This window comes from Vespa mandarinia, chromosome 8, assembly GCF_050613455.1.
Source record: "Vespa mandarinia isolate Hongniang chromosome 8, ASM5061345v1, whole genome shotgun sequence".
In the NCBI taxonomy this organism is placed as follows: Eukaryota; Metazoa; Arthropoda; class Insecta; order Hymenoptera; family Vespidae; genus Vespa; species Vespa mandarinia.
In genome coordinates, this window is record NC_140817.1 from 7,507,378 (window position 1) to 7,527,536 (window position 20,159).

General features: G+C 27.8%; 7 protein-coding genes across 15 annotated transcripts; 3 read left to right on the forward strand and 4 right to left on the reverse strand.

The window, feature by feature from the left end:
- Nucleotides 1–7: 7 nt before the first annotated feature.
- On the forward strand, nt 8–4,055 carry LOC146872848 (rRNA N(6)-adenosine-methyltransferase Mettl5-like). The gene is made up of 2 exons (XM_085658531.1): nt 8–352; nt 432–4,055. The coding sequence occupies exons 1-2, from the start codon at nt 13–15 to the stop codon at nt 725–727; spliced, it is 636 nt and encodes a 211-aa protein (XP_085514657.1). The 5' UTR covers nt 8–12; the 3' UTR covers nt 728–4,055.
- On the reverse strand, nt 522–2,851 carry Aldh7A1 (aldehyde dehydrogenase 7 family member A1). The gene is made up of 8 exons (XM_035879307.2): nt 2,699–2,851; nt 2,382–2,598; nt 2,123–2,310; nt 1,859–2,058; nt 1,553–1,797; nt 1,368–1,477; nt 1,052–1,312; nt 522–973 (listed from the first exon to the last, which is right to left on the reverse strand). Exons 1-8 carry the CDS (start codon nt 2,849–2,851, stop codon nt 761–763), a joined length of 1,587 nt encoding a protein of 528 aa, XP_035735200.1. The 3' UTR covers nt 522–760.
- ebo (exportin ellipsoid body open) lies at nt 3,252–8,103 on the reverse strand. Of its 2 annotated transcripts, XM_035879286.2 has the most exons (16): nt 7,968–8,103; nt 7,584–7,787; nt 7,327–7,518; nt 7,082–7,241; nt 6,736–6,992; nt 6,485–6,651; nt 6,093–6,399; nt 5,937–6,029; nt 5,693–5,861; nt 5,481–5,619; nt 5,040–5,401; nt 4,644–4,971; nt 4,185–4,382; nt 3,775–4,053; nt 3,534–3,699; nt 3,252–3,461 (listed from the first exon to the last, which is right to left on the reverse strand). In XM_035879286.2, exons 1-16 carry the CDS (start codon nt 7,968–7,970, stop codon nt 3,384–3,386), a joined length of 3,102 nt encoding a protein of 1,033 aa, XP_035735179.1. In that variant the 5' UTR covers nt 7,971–8,103; the 3' UTR covers nt 3,252–3,383. The 2 variants fall into 2 exon arrangements, with proteins under 2 accessions (XP_035735179.1, XP_035735188.1); XM_035879295.2 differs by lacking the exons at nt 7,584–7,787; nt 7,968–8,103 and having other exon boundaries at nt 7,314–7,511.
- A 429-nt stretch (nt 8,104–8,532) lies between these two features.
- Nle (notchless protein homolog 1) lies at nt 8,533–10,604 on the reverse strand. The gene is made up of 6 exons (XM_035886482.2): nt 10,048–10,604; nt 9,748–9,987; nt 9,404–9,657; nt 9,060–9,297; nt 8,759–8,980; nt 8,533–8,688 (listed from the first exon to the last, which is right to left on the reverse strand). The coding sequence occupies exons 1-6, from the start codon at nt 10,382–10,384 to the stop codon at nt 8,549–8,551; spliced, it is 1,431 nt and encodes a 476-aa protein (XP_035742375.2). The 5' UTR covers nt 10,385–10,604; the 3' UTR covers nt 8,533–8,548.
- A 274-nt stretch (nt 10,605–10,878) lies between these two features.
- On the forward strand, nt 10,879–13,947 carry LOC118450560 (protein zwilch homolog). Its single transcript, XM_035886390.2, has 12 exons — nt 10,879–11,022; nt 11,187–11,238; nt 11,301–11,433; nt 11,709–11,946; nt 12,022–12,186; nt 12,277–12,453; nt 12,576–12,771; nt 12,828–12,907; nt 13,017–13,252; nt 13,345–13,575; nt 13,636–13,748; nt 13,835–13,947. Exons 1-12 carry the CDS (start codon nt 10,894–10,896, stop codon nt 13,909–13,911), a joined length of 1,827 nt encoding a protein of 608 aa, XP_035742283.2. The 5' UTR covers nt 10,879–10,893; the 3' UTR covers nt 13,912–13,947.
- A 122-nt stretch (nt 13,948–14,069) lies between these two features.
- On the forward strand, nt 14,070–17,497 carry LOC118450691 (PI-PLC X domain-containing protein 3). 8 transcript variants are annotated; one of them, XM_085658909.1, is made up of 4 exons: nt 14,102–14,198; nt 14,841–14,900; nt 15,128–15,294; nt 15,765–17,497. In XM_085658909.1, exons 3-4 carry the CDS (start codon nt 15,144–15,146, stop codon nt 16,616–16,618), a joined length of 1,005 nt encoding a protein of 334 aa, XP_085515035.1. In that variant the 5' UTR covers nt 14,102–14,198; nt 14,841–14,900; nt 15,128–15,143; the 3' UTR covers nt 16,619–17,497. The 8 variants fall into 8 exon arrangements, with proteins under 8 accessions (XP_035742420.1, XP_085515035.1, XP_085515036.1 ...); XM_085658910.1 differs by lacking the exon at nt 14,102–14,198 and adding an exon at nt 14,293–14,308; XM_035886527.2 differs by lacking the exon at nt 14,841–14,900 and having other exon boundaries at nt 14,070–14,198.
- A 129-nt stretch (nt 17,498–17,626) lies between these two features.
- Nucleotides 17,627–19,453, reverse strand: LOC118450620 (PAT complex subunit CCDC47-like). The gene is made up of 3 exons (XM_035886491.2): nt 18,459–19,453; nt 18,203–18,374; nt 17,627–18,121 (listed from the first exon to the last, which is right to left on the reverse strand). Exons 1-3 carry the CDS (start codon nt 19,451–19,453, stop codon nt 17,882–17,884), a joined length of 1,407 nt encoding a protein of 468 aa, XP_035742384.1. The 3' UTR covers nt 17,627–17,881.
- Between the last annotated feature and the right edge of the window lie 706 nt (nt 19,454–20,159).

The window sequence follows — 20,159 nt, forward strand, 5'->3', positions numbered from 1 at the left end:
TAATTGGTAAATATGACTAGTTTACAACTTCGAAAGCTTGAGGAATATCTACAGCAGATTGATGGATTTGAAACACCAAAGATAAAACTTGAACAATACACTACCAGTGCACATATTGCTTCACGCATGTTATATACTGCTCAGTCCCAATTTGATGATATAGAAGGATGTGCTATAGCTGATTTTGGATGTGGCTGTGGTGTTTTGTCATTAGGTTCTCAAATGCTTGGCGCAAGTCACGTAGTGGGATTTGAAATAGATTCCGATGCACTTAATATCTTATATAGAAATTGTATTGATTTGGATTTATTTGTTGAATCAATACAATGTGATATATTTCAATATTTACCAGGTACGATTAAAAGTATCTTTTTTTGTATGTAACTAAGATATTAAGTAAAATGATATTTTATTTATATAACAAATTGCAGGAAAATTTGAAAAATACTTTGATACAGTGATTATGAATCCACCGTTTGGAACTAAAAAAAATGCAGGAACTGATATAAAATTTTTAGAGATTGCTATTAAAGCAGCTTCCAGTGCTGTATATTCTTTACATAAAACCAGTACACGAGATTATGTTCTTTCCAAAGCTACACAACTTGGTGCAAAAGGAACAGTAATTGCTGAGTTAAGATATGATTTACCTCGTATATATAAATTTCATAAAAAAAATTCTGTTGATATACAAGTAGATTTTATACGATTTGAATTAAATTCTTGAGTATTTATTAATTTTTCAATAAATTTTACTCATCTATTCAAACTTTATACCCTGAGCAAGAGGAAGTTCATTTCCATAATTGATAGTAACAGTTGCACGTCTCATATAATGTTTCCAAGCATCACTTCCACTTTCCCTGCCTCCTCCTGTTGCTTTTTCTCCACCAAATGCCCCACCTATTTCAGCACCACTGGTACCGATATTGACATTCACTATTCCACAATCTGAACCATGTGGTCCAATCCACTAAAAGTTTAAAATAATAAATATTTTAAGTGATTCTGAATTTAAGATAATTTAAAATTACTCAAAATATACATTTACCTGAAATACGTTTCCTATATTTTTAGTAAAGAGAGAACTACTTAAACCTTGTTCTACACCATTGTTAAGTGCTACTGCTTCCTCTAATGAGTTTGCTTCCAAAATATATACAATTGGTGCAAACGTTTCTTTTTGTATAATCTTTGTTTTAGGTGACAAACCAGAAATTATTGTTGGTTCAACATAAAAACCAGGTCGATCCAATCTTTTGCCACCAAATTCTATTGTACCACCATTATCTTTTGCTTCTTGTACTGCTATCTATGAATGATAATTTGTTAAACATATAGGATTATTATAAATCTGATTATAATACCATATATTCATTAACAGCTTGTTCACTGTGCAGTGGTCCATACAATGTACCATCATCCAAAGGATCACCAATACGTTCCAATATGCTCTTATATGCTGTTATGAGTCTTTCTAAAAACATCATTGTAATAATTTACAATTGATGAAAATCTTATAAAAAGTGCTTAAAGTATATTTGCTATTTACCTGTAAATTCCTTTTGTATTTTATTATGAAGAATTAATCTTCTTGTTGTAGTACATCTTTGCCCAGTTGTTCCCACACATGAAAAAACTGCAGCTCTGATTGCCATTTCCAGATCAGCATCTTGTGCAATTATTAAGGCATTATTACCACCAAGTTCCAATAAAGATCTTCCAAATCTTTCTTGTACTTTAAGTGCTATCTGTTTTCCTATTGCTGTACTTCCCGTAAAAGAGAGAAGTGGAATACTGAAAATATATATGAGTATAATATACATGCAAAAATATTTATGTACTTGAAACAACTTACCGGTGATCATTCACTAAAATCTGTCCAACTTCTGATCCACCTGTTATCATTGATGTAACAGAACCAGGAATACCATTTCTTTCTAAAACACTAGCAATGATCTTAGTAGTTGCAATAGAGACAAGAGGAGTGCTGGGTGCCCCTTTCCAAACAATTGTATTTCCACATACCATTGCTATTGCAGCATTCCAACCATATACCTAAAATATTTTATTATACTCATATATTGAATAACATGGAATTCCGAATTTCGTGTCTACGTACTGCAATTGGAAAATTGAATGCAGATATAACACCAATAACACCTAATGGATTCCATTTTTCTAATAATGCATGATTTTTCCTCTCGGATGGAAAAATATTACCAGGCAACATTCTAGATAATCCAACTGCATAATCACATATATCTATAAATTCTTGTACTTCTCCAATACCTTCTGGTAGTATTTTGCCTAAATATAATTCAAATTGTGAACATATCTTTATATATATATTGTTCATGTTTTCTTTTTTGCTTTTATACCCATTTCTAAAGATATTAATCGTCCTAAAGGTTTCAAATATTTTCTTAATTCAACACCAATTTGTCGCACTATTTCTCCTCTTGTAGGTGCTGGCAAAGATACCCATTGAGGCCATGCTTTTCGTGCTTCTGTAACAGCGTTGCTGGCTTCCTGAGGTGTAGCTTCTCGAACTTTTGCTATAACTTTTTCATTAGCTGGAGAAATGGATTCAATTATCTACAAAACATTATTACATAATTTACAATAGTTTTGCAATATATTTATAAAATGAATTCCTAAATCCTAATTTGTTTATATATTATATTATTTTACATACTTTACCAGAACCTCCCCACCGTCCATCAAATAAGCCCGGATTTTCAGAAATAAGACCCAATTCCTTTAAAAATCCATATTTAGGATCAGTTACCAAATATCTTGTCATTATTATTCTAGAAATATTTTTACTTTTCGACAGCAGATGTAACATTTCTGATTCTTGTACTCATCAATTTATTAATGTAATACACTAAAGTAGAAATCTGGGGTTATCTGAGTGGCATTCTTTATCAGAAGAAAATTAAACTGAATATGTTTGTATATACTTATACTCATACTCTTATCGGTGCTTATATGTTATTAACACATTGCTTATATGTAAGAAAACACATTATGGTAAGATAATATAATGACTTTTTTACTAATCATATTTTGTAGTGTGCATTATAATTATTTATTAAGTAATTCTCTATTATGTTAAAATATAGATAATTCATAATTTATAACATATAAAAAGACAAACTTTATTTATAACAATAGTTTTGACATACAATAAAGTCACGGCAGTAATTTACAGAAAGTAGTAAATATTATAAAATGTTTTTTTCTTTTATTGTGAAATGAGAAAGTTCATATTTATCTCTAGGCACTGAAAATAGTCTTAAGGAAGAATGTTTTTTCGAATGCTATTTATAAAATGTTATCAAATGCAATTACGTTATCATTTTAATACTTGTATGTATTTAACCTGGTCTACACAGTTGATAACATCGTAAATCAGAAATAAGTTGCAGAACAGATCTTGTTAAAGTCGGTTGGTCCTAAAATATTTATTTATATATTAAATATACAAAATTTTGAAATTTTCTTTGGTTTTATTAAATTTTACTTACAGTGGATTTGTCAAAGTTATCTAATAATGTAGCTCTTTGCATGTCATCCACACCTTCACAACTACTTAAAAATGTAGGAAGAAAATGTTGAAAGAACCATCCTATATTAACAGATGCTAAACTATGTACAGCAGCTGCAATTTCATCAGCTAATAGATTGTGAGATCTAAAAAAAAATATTTAAATTTAATAAATTTAAATGATAGTTATATATAATTTAGTTATTATTAAGCACACTTACTGTTGAAACAAGACAGTAAATAGGGCCATTAAGAATCTTTCAAGTAGGTGGACTTTAAATATGGATCTTTGATATAATCGCCATCTAATATTTAATTGTTCAAGGCTTTGCAAGCTTTGACGAAATATATTAACATCTGGCTGCAATAAAGCTTGGCCAAAAGCTTCCAAAATTGCAACTAATTCTTCTTTATGTTCGACAGGTTCATCCTCGTCTGGGTGACCAAGTGTACGCAATACTGATGTATTATAAAAGTATTGCCATTGATGTGTAAGAATGCTGCATAATAAAACTATTTGTTATTACTTTCTTTGTGTATTATTAATTTTATTTTATTATATCAACATTTATAATAAATAATAAATATAAAATAATAGTACAAATATAAAAATATTTGTTAGTATAATTACCTATAAAAAAGTTTTAATAAAACAATCGTAGTATCAGGATAAGCACTGAGATCATTTCCAACAGCAGGCCATACTTGACCCAAACATAAATTGGTTACTGAAGGAATAAATGCTTTGAATGCGCTAGTAGGTGCTGATATTACTAATATTAATATTTCCAATAACTGATCTAACGCAGGACCAGCAGAAATGTTTTCTCTATAAAAACAAATTGTTTATTATTTATTTGTTATAGATACATCAACAAACAATTTCTATAAAATGATATATTGTATGTGTATATATATGGAAATTAATATATACACTATATACTATGTATAGTATATATATTATATATAGTTTATAGCGTATATGTATGTATCTATTGGTATGTATGTATGTATGTATATATAGTGCGCGCGCTTGTGTGCATTAATTTTCATAATTTTATTGAAATTAAAATAAATCATATAAATATACCTGGTATAAATCTGTAACATTCCTTGTACTGCAGTTTGTGTAAATTCGGGACCTAGTTGTTGTTGCAACACTAAAAATACTGAATGTAGAAAATTAAGTACCACTTCGCATATATTATGATATCTTATCAAATATGGTAAAAGTTCTAATGATCGATCGATACTAGGTTTTAAGTTAGAATGCAACATCTTTTTGATAGTAGTTGATGAAGAAGAACAATCTTCTAATAATTGAGTTAATGATGGTATAGTTATTAATATTGTTGAATCAGAAGGTACAGATTGGCCTTGTGCACCTAGAGGCTCTGACAAAGATCCTATCATTGTGCCTATTGAAATAAAATTTGTAATTATCTAATATAATATATATATTTTTGTAAAAGATATGTGAGCTTACCAATCAGCCTTTCTCTTATAGCTCCATCTCCAGTTGGTAAAATAATACCATTAATTAATGCTCGTCGCAATACTTTTATGGTGTCAGGTTTTAAAGATGGATATGTTCTCATAGAAATTAAATTTCTGAAAGTAGTATGATCCCATAGTATAGGTCTTAAAATGGCAGTAATACTTTGAAAGAGATGGGTTGCAGAATGAACGAGATTAAAAGGTGGTGGTAAATCACAAGATGTAGTAGTATATGTTAATGACCAAACACACGAATTAACACAACGTTGACATAACGTTTCTTTAGTTTTTTCTGGCCTTTTTGCTATCCAGTGACACCATGCCTGAAGTGAAGCTAACAGTTGTGAATGCCTAATAGAATAAAGCTATCAATTATATATAGGAAAGTATGTTATTTTTTCCAAAATTTTAACATAAAAATTATACTTACACTTCAATAAGATCTAGTACTATGGTTGCTGGTTGTAATGCTGCTTTATAAAGTTGATTATCTCTTGCAAAAATACATGCATCTAATGTTTGCGAAACAACCTCTTCTGCCAAAGATTGATCTATAGCTGATTGATCCCCTGTAAAAAAATACATATCCTTCATATAGAAATTAAAAAATAATTATTGTAATAATTTTTAATTTAAACTCACCAATAAAAACAGAATATAACCTCGCTAAAGTTTGAGTTGTAGAAGCCAAATCGCGTAAATGAGCATGAACATTGGAAGCTTCTGCGTCATTCAGTAAAATAATTTGATTATTACTTATTGCTGTACCCAATTCTCCGAATACTATTAAACCTTCTTTCCAAGAATGATACTAAAAAAGATTATTTTTTTTATAAATTTAGAATAATCATATAAAATATACTTATTATTATAATTAATAGTATACCAATAATGTAAATACTGGAATAGGTGATACATCTGCCACTTTTGCTAAGCATTCTATATTGCACCTTAAAAAATGTTGCCACTCTGTTTCTTCCTATAAAAAAAAGTATGAAGTTTATATAAAGCTCAAATTTAATCATAAATAAAAGTCACTTACATTTTCATCTAAATTTTCTGTATCAAGTTCTCTTAAGGCTCGTGCGTTAAATTTAAAACACATTTTTTGAAGTACTCTTTCTGCTAAAGCTAATGCTACTGCTGAATACTGTGATTGTGTACTTTCTAAAAGAACAGTCCAAATATCTAAACACCGTAGATATCCATTTACTGTGGAACACTGTTGAAACGTATGATGACAAAGAACTTCTAATAATGTATTCACAGGAAATTTTGGACATGACTCAACTCGTTTTAAATGATTTGTTACAAATAATTGTAAAAATTCTGTCATTTTTCCCATATAACTGAAAAAATTTATATATATACATATATACATATACGTATGTGCTTTTTTTTTTTTAATTCAATAGATATTAAAATAATAATTACCTTTCATCTATAGAATCTAAACGTTCCATGAATTGAAATAAATTTACTCCATTTTGAAATATTTCTAATAATAATCTTTCTGTCACATTTGGAGAACACAATGGTCTGTACAGAAGTTCATTTATAGTAGTTACAGCTTGTACAACCATTTCTACTTGTTTACCATTCTGTAGAAAACAAAATAAATGGATAATATACAATATACAACTTTTTTTAATAAACTATTATTGCAGAAATTTGAAATCTCCTACCATAGTGTCATGGTATCTAGCACAGGAAAATACAGCATCTAATAAATTAGTAGTAATATGATCTGTCAAAGCAATCCAGCTAAACAAATGTGCTAGAACTTGAAGTGTAGCAATGCAAACTTCACTAGTGCCTGTTGCTAAGCCCTCTACATCCAATACTGTACGTGTAGGTGGTATTGTTTGGCCACTGGTAGGAGAAGGCGGTGGTGTTGCAGTTCCTGATCTGTTCCTTAATTTTGTTGTTTCTTGTAAAAGTACTGTATCCAAAATAAAAAAACAAAAAACCTTCTGTATGTTATATACCAAATTACTGATATTTTTTAAATATAAAGTAATTAAGATATACCAGTTAGTGTATCCAGTGTCAGAGGCACTTGAGCACTAAGTAATCTTAATAGTTCATTTTTCCTTTGTACTGGCAAATCCTCTCGTGGAGTAGCTAATTCTTCAGAAGCAGTTCTTAAATACACCAAACCTAGCAATCTTGTATGCTTATGACCTAGCAACTGTTAAGATAATAGAGATATTAAGATATCATAAAATCTTAATTAAAAAATGTGTATATTATATACACATACATATTTCTCAGACCTGTAAAATATTGGAGTAAAAATCTGGATAAAAATGTGGCCAATCATGTCTTGCAATATCCACTACTAATTTGACTACTTTGTTTCTAACAAAGGGTACTACAGTTTTTTCTAATGACAATGTGTATAAAGTTGATCGTGTAAGTGCTCTATCCTCCCAGGGAAGAATTGGCCATCTTCTACCAATAGTTGTCTAAAATATTGAATTAATTTAAGAAGTAACTAATCCTTATGAAATCAGAAAAATATAATATTTACCTCTAATGTAGATAAAGCAAACATGCTAACATAATGATTACTTGTAGATGATAAAAAATGCAAGCATGGTCTCCAGGAGTCAATTCGTGCTGCAAATTCTTGAAAACTTCGTTCAATTGTTCGTTTACGTTCATTAGTTGTTTCTGATGAAAAAAATTCTGTCATGAGGTGCTCTAAACTCTGAAGAGCAGCCACATCATCATCCTAAACAAATTTCAGTAGCACTTCAATGTAAATTAAATTAATGTTAAAAAATATATAATAAGTAGTACATATTATTATGTTGATTATGCTGATTTTGTAAAACCTATAATTCATTTTTTATTATAAATACAAATAATTATAAATATATTATTATATAAAAAATAACTGTATTTTACTCACCATATTTATTACTACTAATAATAATTTATAGATATAAATACAATATAAACATAAACTCAATGAGGTTAACTTTTTTCTTATATGTCATGTCAAAATGAATATATTTTAACATGTACCACCATATACTCAGTAAATTGCAACACTGTATGTTATAATATAGCATATGAAATGAAAGAATAAAAACTACTGTGTCTAAACGATGAATATAATTGGTAAATTCAAAATATAATCAACCAATCAAATTTGAGTAGTAGGTGGAGATAGTTGTATACTACGTAAAACCTATTTCTAATACACCCAATGCTCCAAAACAGTATTAGGAAATATTTAATTTAAATAATGATTAACGATTTAACGATTAAAATGTGTACATTGACAAATAACTCCGTAAACACGTCGCGAATCATTGAAGAACTAACTCGTAGACATGCTGCATTGATAAACTAACCGGCAGATATGATAATTATTGAATTGTCTTCTTTTTATATATAATTACGTATAATATTGGAAAGGTTTGATTTTTTATTAAATAAAAATAGAAAACACGAAGTATATAATTATTTTTTTTTTAATTTTTAATATTAGTTTTGCCATAGTTTTAGAACTTTATCTTTTCCACCTGACGCAACGCGAAGACCCTCAGGAGACCAATCTACAGCATAAACTTCATCAGCATGTCCAGGCAAATCTTCATACAATTTTTTTGTTTTCATGCTCCATACTGTTGACAATATTTAAAGAAATATAATATATTTAAAGTATATGAAATACAATAATAATACACAATATACCTTTTAATGTTGAATCAGCACTACCACTGAGTAGTAAACGTGAGTCTGCACTCCATGTAATAGAATAAACAGCTTGTACATGACCCCTCAATGATGCTATATAATTACCAGTGTTTGAATCCCATAATTTTATTGATTTGTCAAAGGATGCTGATGCGATTATACGACCATCCGGTGAAAATTTGACATCATTTATCAATTGTTGATGACCTGTCATCCTTGCTGAAATAATTCAATGTAAACTAATACTTAATTTAAAAAAAAATTTTTTATAAAAGCAATAATTATTGTTTTATAGTACCAATAGGCTTCTTTTCTTTTTCTGGTTTCCATAAAAATAATGTAAAATCATCTGAACCAGAAACAAGCTTTTCTTCACCTACTGAAGTATATTGCTTCTTTGCATACTCTAAAGAATTCTTTAATTTATCTTTTGTATTACTCATTTGAAAAGGACCAGTTCTAAGTGCATAATCTACATTCAATGCCAATGTGTTTACCCAATGACCATGACCTTCAAGTGTTCTACATAGTATTCCCTAAATTATATCTCATTTAAGTATTTCTTAAATTATATCTCATTTAAATATCAGTATATATATCAATGTTTACAAAATATATATCTAATTCATTCAAAACTCTTACATCTTCAGCTCTCCATACTCTAATAGTCCTATCTTGAGAGGCAGAATATATGAGACCACTACCCCCCCATTTAACACAAGTAACACTTTTTGTATGACCAGAAAGAACACGTATTGTCCGACTAAATGTTGTATCCCATATTCTTAAGTTACAATCTTTAGATGCACTTATTAAATATCTACAATCTGGATTTCTATGATAAGGTTCCCAACATAAAGATGTCACCCACATTTTATGCCCAATCATTGCTTTGCCTAAAAGTTATAAATAATTTGAAAGTATATTGATATATTAATATTTATACAAATTTTAATTAAATTGAATTGAAATTTCTAAGCATTTACCAACTTGCTTTCCTGTTTTTGGATCCCACTGTAAAATCATACCATTTTTACAAGCTGAAACCAATTTATTACTACATGGTGACCAGGAAATACATAAAACCCAATGTTTATGCCCTTCACACGTATAATATGGAGTTTGTGTATAAACATCCCAAAATCGTACAGTAGTATCTCCAGAACCACTTGCCAAGTAATTTCCATCAGGTGAAAAAGCAACAGATATAACAGCTTCTTTATGTCCTGAATAATATAAAAATAAAATTTTAATAACTTTATCATACGTAACGGAATCTTTATTACCTTCTAAAGATCCGGTACATCTTGTTACAGCTTTAACTTTAAAAACTGCTTGAGGTTGATATATAATTTCAAGAACATTTTCACTAACGCTAAAATTTTTTTCGATATTTTTTTCCAATGTATCTGTAATTTCTATATTATTTACATAGAATGCCAGTGGCACTGGTTCTTCATTTTGTAGTAAAGCATTGCAAATTGCTTGAAGTTTATTTACTGTGATATTAACTGGTAAATCCAATAAACCACCTGGAAGAATTTCTCCAGTATCAGATTTAAACCTTGATAAAACTCTCGTAGGTTTATTATCCGTTTCATTGTCAAGTTTTCGTTTATTCATCTTTACTTATATTTTTTATATTTATTCTCTTATTATTATTAAGATATTATTTACATATGTATTTTATATTATAGGTTATTTTTGTATTGTATATACTTATTTCTTTATAATTATATTATAATAGAATAATCATATTTTCTAAGAATAATCATTAAAATCACATTGGTACTATAGATAATTACAAAATATGTACAATTGCTACACTTTTGTATACAAAAACACGTGCATACCAAATTTATTAAGATAGATCTACATCAACACAAGCAGAAGTATTTTAATAGAAAGTTGAGATTTCAAAAAAATTTCGAGTTCTTTTTTAACCAATCGTAACAGTATTTATAAAACTAAACGACTCGTTGTGAATACTCGCCATTATTAAAGAAATGATTAGTTTTGGAACGAAATATTTCTAATTCAAATTGGTATCCTGTTTGAAAATCCGTTATAAATAAAATAATAAACAATATAATTGAAAAGAAAAGAGACTTCAATTAATTGCATATATAATAATGAGTGTTATAGAAAGTTTAAGAAATATTTTATGTAAAGATTCATCGATAATAGTTAATAGAGCTCGTTTATCATATATTGAACGACTTTTTCCTGAGTTTAAGGATTATGTCATTATTTATAAAAAAGTGAGATTTAGAATATTACAAGTCTTTAAAATAATAATAACAAAGTGACTAAAATAATATAGAATAACTTGAATTTTACTCATTATATATATTATAATTGTTTTCTTTTTTTAGAGCAACTACACACATTTATTAGAAATAATTTTTGTTATGCTTTTGTTTAGGGAAAAAAACTTTGTAATCGTGATGTTAATGATGCGGAATTAAATGATTATGGTATGTTATTATTATTTATATATATAAATATATAAGATTACATCATCTTAATTGTATTTCAGATACAGAAGTTACTGGTAATCCTTTAGAATATTCATTTGGTGATGATAAATTTATTAATAGTACCTTAATAATAGAAAGATATTGGTATCAAGAAGAAGAATCATATATTCCTTTAAGCAGACTTGAAGCATGGTAACGTAGAATTATAATATATCATATCACTCATAATGATTATAATAACTAGATTGAAATATAAAAATGCAAATAGTAATAATTATTATTATGACTATATAATTGAATATAAATTCGTTTATTCATGCTATGGATATAATATAAATACTTGATAAGTAAAGTAAAGAGTATGTTTTTATATTTGCATTTTTTAAACTATATTATACAATTAAGCAACGCAGTATTATTAATGTTTCTTCTAAAGTATTAATAAGAATATTACTTTATGTTTATAGTACAATATTAAATACTTGTCTTAAGTATTTAGATAATGATAATGTCATACCAATATTTATACTTTGTGATGGCAAAGATCATAATAAAACTGCAATACTAGGTAGTATTGTGCAGAAAAATTGGCTTAATACGATAGAAGTTACAAATAGTGAAACACAAGGACTCGATATAGTTAAAAATAGTTGTTCTGAACTTTTATTAAAACATCTTAAATTATCATTTTCACAGCCATGTGATGTACGTCTTTTATTCTGTTTCTTTTTCTTTCTAAAATAAGAATTTCTATTAAGATATAATTTTCTTATATTTTAGGTATCAGTGTCTACTTTGACTACCTATCATTTATTTGGGTTTAGGCATGAAACACTAGAATTACCAGAAAGTGAAGAATCTTGTTTTGAAGGGAGCATAACACTTAACATAATGGCAAATAGCATATTATTTGATCCCCCTACAAGATCATCCAAAAATAATTTAGTAAGTTTATTATAATAAATATGTATACTAAAAAGGAAATATTTATACATACATTTTTAAAAAATAACATTTAAATATATTCGCCTGTAGGTCCTTGAAATTATCACTGGAAGAAATGATAGTGTTTTGGTGAATTTATGGCATCAATTGTTATTATTAAATCAATATTTAACGATATTAGATACTTACAAAGAAATGAATGCAAAATCATACGATAATTCTAATTCATTACAATATCCAAATGATTTTATAAATCCATGTGTAAAGGTATTTTCATAAATATTTACACACAGTAATAGTTACTATATACATACTTATATTACTTACTACTTATATAAATTTTGGATAATAATATTCATTTTCGTGTATGTTTACCAATCATAATGTAGGATCAAGATAAAATAATAGAAAATATGAATCTTCTACTTATTAATGATTATAGCTATAGAAAATCTAGTTATAATAAAATAGAAGAAATATACCTTGAAAATAATGAAAATAATATAAAACTACAGCAATATATAAAGGCTGTATCTTTTAGACCAAACATAGATTTTACCGATCTTATGTGGGAGTTACTTATGTGTAAGTAAATAGTTCAAGATATAATTTAATCAGTATTAATATATAATATCTTGTAGGTATTCCAAAGTATACACAGATGACGGAATGTATGCATAAAATATTTCAAGAAATTTTAACTAGTGAATATCAACCGCAGGTATTAAATATATTTCAACTATATATTAATGAATTTTAAAATATCATACGTATTTATATATTGCAATGTAAACATAACATATCTCTTAAATTAAAGGTATATATTTCAGTTAAATGTAACAAATAATACAAAACTTGCAAAAATATTGCCTGAATTATCTCATCAAAAGACAGTTACACATTTACTAGTAGGATGTTTACCGTTAGAAACTTTAGTTGATATAGGATTTGAAAAAATAAGCAATGATTATAAATATATTTTAATGAATGCGGGCTTTATTACATTTGATGATATACAAAAGAAATTTGAAAAGCAACCAGAAAAATTTGACTCCAGGTTTTATAGGTAATTTTATTATAAATCTTTATAAACATTTCTTATAGTTACTTTCATAATTATATAATTAATGTAAATTATTTTTTATTGCATGTTCATAGGAAGAAGTTGATTAATATGATACAAATGCATATTTGTTTGGAATTTATGCTACTTTTACAGAAACATATAAATTGTTCAACAGATGTTTTACAATCATCATTGGAATATGTCCTGAAAGAAATAACATCTATAGAATTCTCTATAGAAGCTTTACAAGATTTATGTAAAAACAAAGTATATACTTTGACTATCCCTGCACCAAATATCCTTATTAATGAACTTAATAAAGGGTATGTATAATCTTTGAATATTTTTTATATTTATAAATTATAAATATTTTTCTCGTTTAGTATTCCTGCAACATGGAGAGTTAATCTTGTTTCTGAATCGGAATTATCAAAAGTCAGGACAATTACTTATTTTAGTGATATGCCTATATTTCCTCCTAACATGTATTATGCAGGTAAAAAAGTGTACATGATGTTAAATGAATGATTACAATAACAAAGAATTTATGATGTATATACATAGTATACATTTTTTTTTCAGAGCACATAAATAAATTAAGTGAATTATTTCACATCACAACAGCTGTGATTTCTTCTACTAAAGGTAATCGTATATAATTTGGATAAAAATTGTATATATTTAATAGAATATAGGAAATTTTCTATAATATAAGATTTTTATTATTTTAAAAGTTATTAAGAGTTACTAAAGCTTTAGTATAAGCTTTATTGTATATTTTGTATATTTTATATATTAAAAAATATTATTTTAACCCATTTGTATTCAACGCGGATATATCCGCGAGCTACGACTGTCTTATATCACCGAGTGCGGATATATCCGCGAGCTGCGACTGTCCTTTATTACCAAGCGCGGATGGATAAATTCTACTTGTTTGCATTCGGTAACTGGTAACAAAAAGAATTGATTTTTATATATATAATAATCTTAATAAGATTTTAATGCATAATAATCTTTTGGTTGGAGATGAAAAAACTGATATTCAAATGGAAGGTATTAATGATGCTAATACAAAAAATTGATGTAAACAAAAAGAATAACACATACACATTTATATTAAACAATTAATTTCTATTATATATATTTAACTATCATCTATTATATAAACATACCGTGTATATATGACATTATTGAACAGTTTTCTACAATATAATTGTTAAAATATATTCAATTAATGGCAATGTTATTTTTATGTTATACTCTAATATATATTTTTCAAAAATCATTTTTTAATAGTGTAGAAAATCACTTTTTAATATTATAGAAAATCAAAGATTCAGAGGAAAAGATAAATTATTTTTTTAATGTATTTGTCAGAAGTTCTTCCATATTGGCGGAAGAAGAAAAATAATTTCTAACAAAATCGCTAGAATCGTTGTTATCGTCCTCCATATTTATTATAAAAAATGGTTTTAACAATGTCTTATTTTCTACATATAAAATCGATAAAAATCTATTTAATTTGTTTTAATATTTATACGAAATATTGAATTAATATTAAATCATTTTTTTTAATCTTTCCAAGGCCTACAATGATTGGTCACTTTGATCCTGTTTAAACCAATCATAAGTTATCCGTTCGAAGGTGAATATAATGATACAAGTTAGAAAATTACCGTGAGAACATAAATCTGATGTACGATGTAATACATTTAATGTACTATTTGTACGTTACTTTACGTTATGATATCAGTGTGTTATTCCTCATTTAAAACGTACTTTGATCGATATTTATGTCTCTTTGTTAGTATAAGACTTAACTCTGTGAAAAACGAATTTGTCGTTATTGTTTTAATATTTTCTATACTATAGGTATTTTTAAATAGTAATGGAGCAAAAATATGGTATTAAAAGTGAACACCAATGCCATTCTGAAGCATATTCGATTAGAACTATTTCAAATGATAATTTGGAATTTTGGATGACGCGACTTCCGGAACCATTAAAAAAATTACCTATTATATATCTCGCTATACCCGGTAAGTTCAAATATTTTTTATGTTTATATAACATGGATAAAAATTATTTTCATTTATTCATTATTTTGTTTTTATTTTGTATGTGTGCGTGTGTGTGTATGTGTGTGTATATGTATACATATTAAAATATTGATATATATTAAACATTATTATTGACATTTTTATATATTGACATGTTAGGAAAAATAGCAAGTTTTATTTGTCTTACTTAGACTAATACACATATCAGTTTATTACGAAAAGAAGCGTGTTTTAATTTTGTTCTCAAAAAATAGCTTGTTTGACATTAATCACGATAGCAAGTACAATAGTAAACACGATACACAATTCGCAATAAATAATAGTATATTGAATATACATTACATATTCTTTGTATATACTTCCTTAAATAAAAAAAGAAAATACAGTTAAATTGTAGCTATGAGAATTGTGTGGGAAACACGTAACATTTTCAAGGTTATTCTTCACAGGTTCGCACAATACGATGACTTATACGATAGAACGACGTAATGAGGTAGGACCTGATGAGCCTGCATACATCAGAGCATTGGGTCGTTATTGTTCTATTGTTTCAAAGCCTGTCATTTTTAATTGGTCTGTTACGCAAAAGAACAATGTAAGAGAACAATTAAATGGTGGAATAAGATATTTGGATTTACGAGTTGCTACAAAAACAAGGAATGACAATATTTATTTTCTTCATGGTTTGTATGGATCAGAGGTTACCAAGCCATTAGAAGATATTGTACGTTGGTTAAATCATCACGCGAACGAAGTTATCATTTTAGATTTTCAACATTTTTATAATTTTTCGGATATGAATCATCGTCGTCTCGTTGCGATAATAAATGATATTTTTCGTGAGAAATTATGTCCAACGTTTTCCTCTTTCGATCATATGTCTTTGTATTGGCTTGCTTTGAAAAGGTATCAAGTTTTTGTCATTTATAGAAACGTTTACGCGATGAATCATGCGAATTTGTGGCCAAGCGCTCTCTGGCCAACACCATGGCCAAATACCGTACTTGTTGATCAACTTGTAAATTTTTTAAACGATAAACTTCAAAAACGTTCATCCAATATCCCTTTAGTATCTCAATGTCTCTTAACTCCTAATGTATCATACGTTATGAAGCATCTGTGTGGAAATTTACAGTCAGATTTGGCGCCGATATGTCAAAAAGTGATTCTCAATTGGATAAGTCAACATAAATCTGGATCTAATGGTTTAAACATTGTTATAACTGATTTCATATCCGATAAAAATTATTTATTTCCGAAGACAGTAATTCAAGCTAACCTGAAACTCTTAAAAAATTTGTAGATTTATTTAAGCTTTTATTATAAAAGTAGATTCAAGTTTATTCAAAGTAATTTTTAGAAACATCTTTTAACAATGGGAGGATCTTTTAACTTTCTATGATAGTAGAAATCCATTGGAAAGACATATATTTCATGTACATACATATTATTTATATAATTACAATATACGATATTTACAATACTTATAAAATTCATTCATTACTAACATTATTAACATAACAAATATGTAAATAATGAGCAAGGGAGGAGCATGATATTTCAAGTATGTTATATTAAGTAATGCAGAGTTAATTTTTTTAAGTTGTATATTAGAACATGGTATAACACGATGGTAGAAAAAGTTACATATTTTCTGTATTTAAGAGTACTTGTTTTTCAGGCAAAACGCATACACCTCTTTCATGCACCTTTTATTCTATTAATAATATATGCTTTTATTTTGAATTAATGAAATGATTTCCTAAAATGGTTCAATGAAAACAGTCTCTTAGTTATAATAAAGATTCAGCCTTATAGTAAAAACTTGGCTGTATTAAATAAAGCATATTTTGGGAACAATATGCATATTCAAAGCATAGAATTTTAATACAGAATTGTATTAAAATTTGTATATATTAATTTTTTTTAACACTGATTTCAGCATGGAATCATTGTACATAATTTGTTTAATGAAACTATATTTATCATATTAAAGTTGGTCGGCTTTAATTTTTGATATCTACAAAATAAATAGAAATGCAATCTATATTGTATATATGAAGAATAGAATATAATATACGAATGACTATATAAGTTGATATTATACTTCTATTAATTGACAAATATAAACATGAATTTGTTTCTTTCTGGCCTTTCATAGCTAAAAAATCATGTAGGTATATTTATATTGCCTGTTTCGTTAATATTGTACTTCACATATTAGTTATATTCAGAATATTTCTAAGATGTTATCGAGACAAGATATTACTGATAATATATCATACTTTAGATTGTTTTAAAAACAAGTAGCTCAAAATTATTTTTTATTGCAAACAAGATAAAAGATGTTTGATACATATAAATAACATAAAAAGAAAAATTAGTATTTCTTTATGAATTTTTGACAAAATTAAAATAATAACTTTGAATCATATGAATGTCTAATATGAAGAGAGATGCTGTTATAAAGTTTTTAAACACAATGCTAATTAAGCAAATCATTTTAACAATTTACTCACGGCTGTCTAGAACTTTCGTCACATTCAACAGTGACATCTGCATTGGGTCACAAAGCTTTTACTTTAAGTTGTTTCATTCTTGGTGCACGTTTCTTTGCTAATCTACGTTGCTCTTTTTCTTCCCACTTTCTTTGCTTATCAGGATCTTCTTTTTGGAGAATTCTTTCTTTTTCAGCTCTCCTACGTTCTTCTCGTTTCTGTGCTGCAGCTTCGGCTCGTGCCGCGTGCGTTGTTTTTAAAAAGGCTTCTTCTACTCTAAGGCGATTTTTATCCGCTTTATTCTTACCCTATATAACAGTCAATAAACTGTTAGTATATCAAATAAAGTTTTTACTTTAATAAAGGAAATAAATAGAAGAATTGTAAACCTCTTTAGATAGCTTGAAACGTCGTAATTTATCCAATATGTAAAATGTAAGTTGAAGGAGAAGTTTTAGTTTCTCTTGACATTCTGGGCTAGCAGTACGTCCTTTTATACTTATGTTTAATCCAACTAATAATACTTTTTTTACTTCAGGCATTGTTAATTGAGTAGTTTCTCTAGTAATAATTTAATTATTAGTTTAATAATATATTTATAATTTATTTATTTACATTTCAAGAATTATTTTGTTGCGTACTTACGTTTGTTGTTTAAGTCCGCTATATTGATCACTAATGTGTATATAATCTATATATGGTGCAAATTTGGCAAAAGCTTGTAGAACTCTAGTATCTAAAATAACAGAAGCTGTTTCAGCAATTTCTGGCATAACATAAAAGCCTGCTGGAAGTCCATATTTTTCTCCAGGTCGTTTATCAGGGCAGTAAACACTAATGTCAGCCATATCTCTTGCTAAATGCATTGCAGTTCGTTTTGTGGCAATTGCTAATACAAAATTATCAACTTCATCTTTGGCAAGATCTACTCTTATATGTGCTTGATCATTTTGTGGGCGTACTAATTGAGCTAATACTGCAATTAAGTCTTGTCTTTTAATTAATTTGAGTTCTATCAACATTGAATCACAGCCAACTCGACCCGAACAATACAAGGTATATTGCGACTCACTTTCCTTAACCAAACCATTTTCAGATACATTTTCTACCAATTTCCCTGTATCACCTACAAGAGTAAAATTTTCTAACAAGAGTTGTCTGTGTTCTTGCAACCAACATTCTGCTATACGTGCATTTTTAGCACGTCCTGCAATATAATTTATGCAATATACTAAAAGTCCAGCTACCATCAATATTTCCAAACAGAAACTATCCCATCTTGCACGCAAATGCAGAGGTACTTTAGTAATTGTAAGTGTGGACGGTTCATCACTTTTAGAACCTGCATTTCCACCAGTCACATCTAACCCCTCAAATTCTTCTTCATCTTGAAAGTGATCAAATTCATTGTCTCCATCTACAATAAGAACATCATCTTCTTCAAAATCTTCATTTAAATCTGCTTCTTTATGATGTTCTGTTATATGATCAGAAGGAATTGCCGAATTTGGTCTATCTTCTTCGAAATCTTCAAACTCTGCAAATTCATTATCTTCTGGAAGCTCTTCATGGAAATGTGCTGTGACCCATATATTTGCAGCAACTAACACTATGTGAATGATCACTAGCCACAATTTCATTTTCCCTGAAATTATAAAATCGAAATGAAATCAGATGTCATTTTTTAATATACACGTATTTATATACATATATGATATAGAAAAATGTTAATTAATAATTTTACAAACTATTTTAATATTTAACGCAGAAAAATGTAGACAAGATTATCGAACAAAGAAAGAAAAATTTCTGTCATCTTTTCATTCCATTATTTTACCGACTTTTGTTAATAAAATAAAAAAGCATACAATAGGCTATGCACCCTATATTTCTTCACATTTATCCAGCTTTCGAACATATTATTTACCTTAACTCTGTATATGTCTGTAAAATTATATAATAAATCTCTGATTCTTCCGCATCGATTTAATTAATTAACTACACATGTAACACAAAAACTTATTTAGTTTCGCATTACAATTTCGTAAAACACAGGTTTAGTGCTTACGAAAGATAGGTGACTTGTATGCCACGAATATAACTGCACGATATTAAACGTCATTTCCTTAACGTCGTTTGACGTGTACATGTCTGTCTTCAAGCTAAGATTTGTCTCGATTTGTTTCGATTAAAAACGTTAGAGGGAAGAAGTTACACGAGCTGTCATTGGTTGCATAGAAAATAACATTGTCAAATTGGTCGGTAAAACAGTTGAACAGTTTGAAAATATATACATATAGTGAACGAATAAATTTTCGCGCCTAGAGAAAAGAGATTATTACGCAT

Excerpts from the sequence above, each read along its gene's own strand:
- LOC146872848 (XM_085658531.1), top strand. The coding sequence starts at position 13 with ATGACTAGTTTACAACTTCGAAAGCTTGAGGAATATCTACAGCAGATT. Across the intron at positions 353-431 it reads TATATTTCAATATTTACCAG|GAAAATTTGAAAAATACTTT; the intron begins GTACGATTAAAA and ends AACAAATTGCAG.
- Aldh7A1 (XM_035879307.2), bottom strand. The coding sequence starts at position 2,851 with ATGTTACATCTGCTGTCGAAAAGTAAAAATATTTCTAGAATAATAATG. Across the intron at positions 1,478-1,552 it reads AATACAAAAGGAATTTACAG|AAAGACTCATAACAGCATAT; the intron begins GTAAATAGCAAA and ends TGATGTTTTTAG. Across the intron at positions 1,313-1,367 it reads AAGCTGTTAATGAATATATG|ATAGCAGTACAAGAAGCAAA; the intron begins GTATTATAATCA and ends TATCATTCATAG.
- ebo (XM_035879286.2), bottom strand. Across the intron at positions 5,402-5,480 it reads GTACTAGATCTTATTGAAGT|GCATTCACAACTGTTAGCTT; the intron begins GTAAGTATAATT and ends TTATTCTATTAG. Across the intron at positions 4,054-4,184 it reads TTATTAAAACTTTTTTATAG|CATTCTTACACATCAATGGC; the intron begins GTAATTATACTA and ends TTTATTATGCAG.
- Nle (XM_035886482.2), bottom strand. The coding sequence starts at position 10,384 with ATGAATAAACGAAAACTTGACAATGAAACGGATAATAAACCTACGAGA. Across the intron at positions 9,658-9,747 it reads AAAAACAGGAAAGCAAGTTG|GCAAAGCAATGATTGGGCAT; the intron begins GTAAATGCTTAG and ends TATAACTTTTAG. Across the intron at positions 9,298-9,403 it reads GAGTATGGAGAGCTGAAGAT|GGAATACTATGTAGAACACT; the intron begins GTAAGAGTTTTG and ends GATATAATTTAG.
- LOC118450560 (XM_035886390.2), top strand. The coding sequence starts at position 10,894 with ATGAGTGTTATAGAAAGTTTAAGAAATATTTTATGTAAAGATTCATCG. Across the intron at positions 12,454-12,575 it reads TTATAAATCCATGTGTAAAG|GATCAAGATAAAATAATAGA; the intron begins GTATTTTCATAA and ends ATCATAATGTAG. Across the intron at positions 13,749-13,834 it reads TCCTAACATGTATTATGCAG|AGCACATAAATAAATTAAGT; the intron begins GTAAAAAAGTGT and ends TTTTTTTTTCAG.
- LOC118450691 (XM_035886527.2), top strand. The coding sequence starts at position 15,144 with ATGGAGCAAAAATATGGTATTAAAAGTGAACACCAATGCCATTCTGAA. Across the intron at positions 15,295-15,764 it reads TATATATCTCGCTATACCCG|GTTCGCACAATACGATGACT; the intron begins GTAAGTTCAAAT and ends TATTCTTCACAG.
- LOC118450620 (XM_035886491.2), bottom strand. The coding sequence starts at position 19,453 with ATGAAATTGTGGCTAGTGATCATTCACATAGTGTTAGTTGCTGCAAAT. Across the intron at positions 18,375-18,458 it reads AGCGGACTTAAACAACAAAC|AGAAACTACTCAATTAACAA; the intron begins GTAAGTACGCAA and ends AATTATTACTAG. Across the intron at positions 18,122-18,202 it reads GTTTCAAGCTATCTAAAGAG|GGTAAGAATAAAGCGGATAA; the intron begins GTTTACAATTCT and ends ACTGTTATATAG.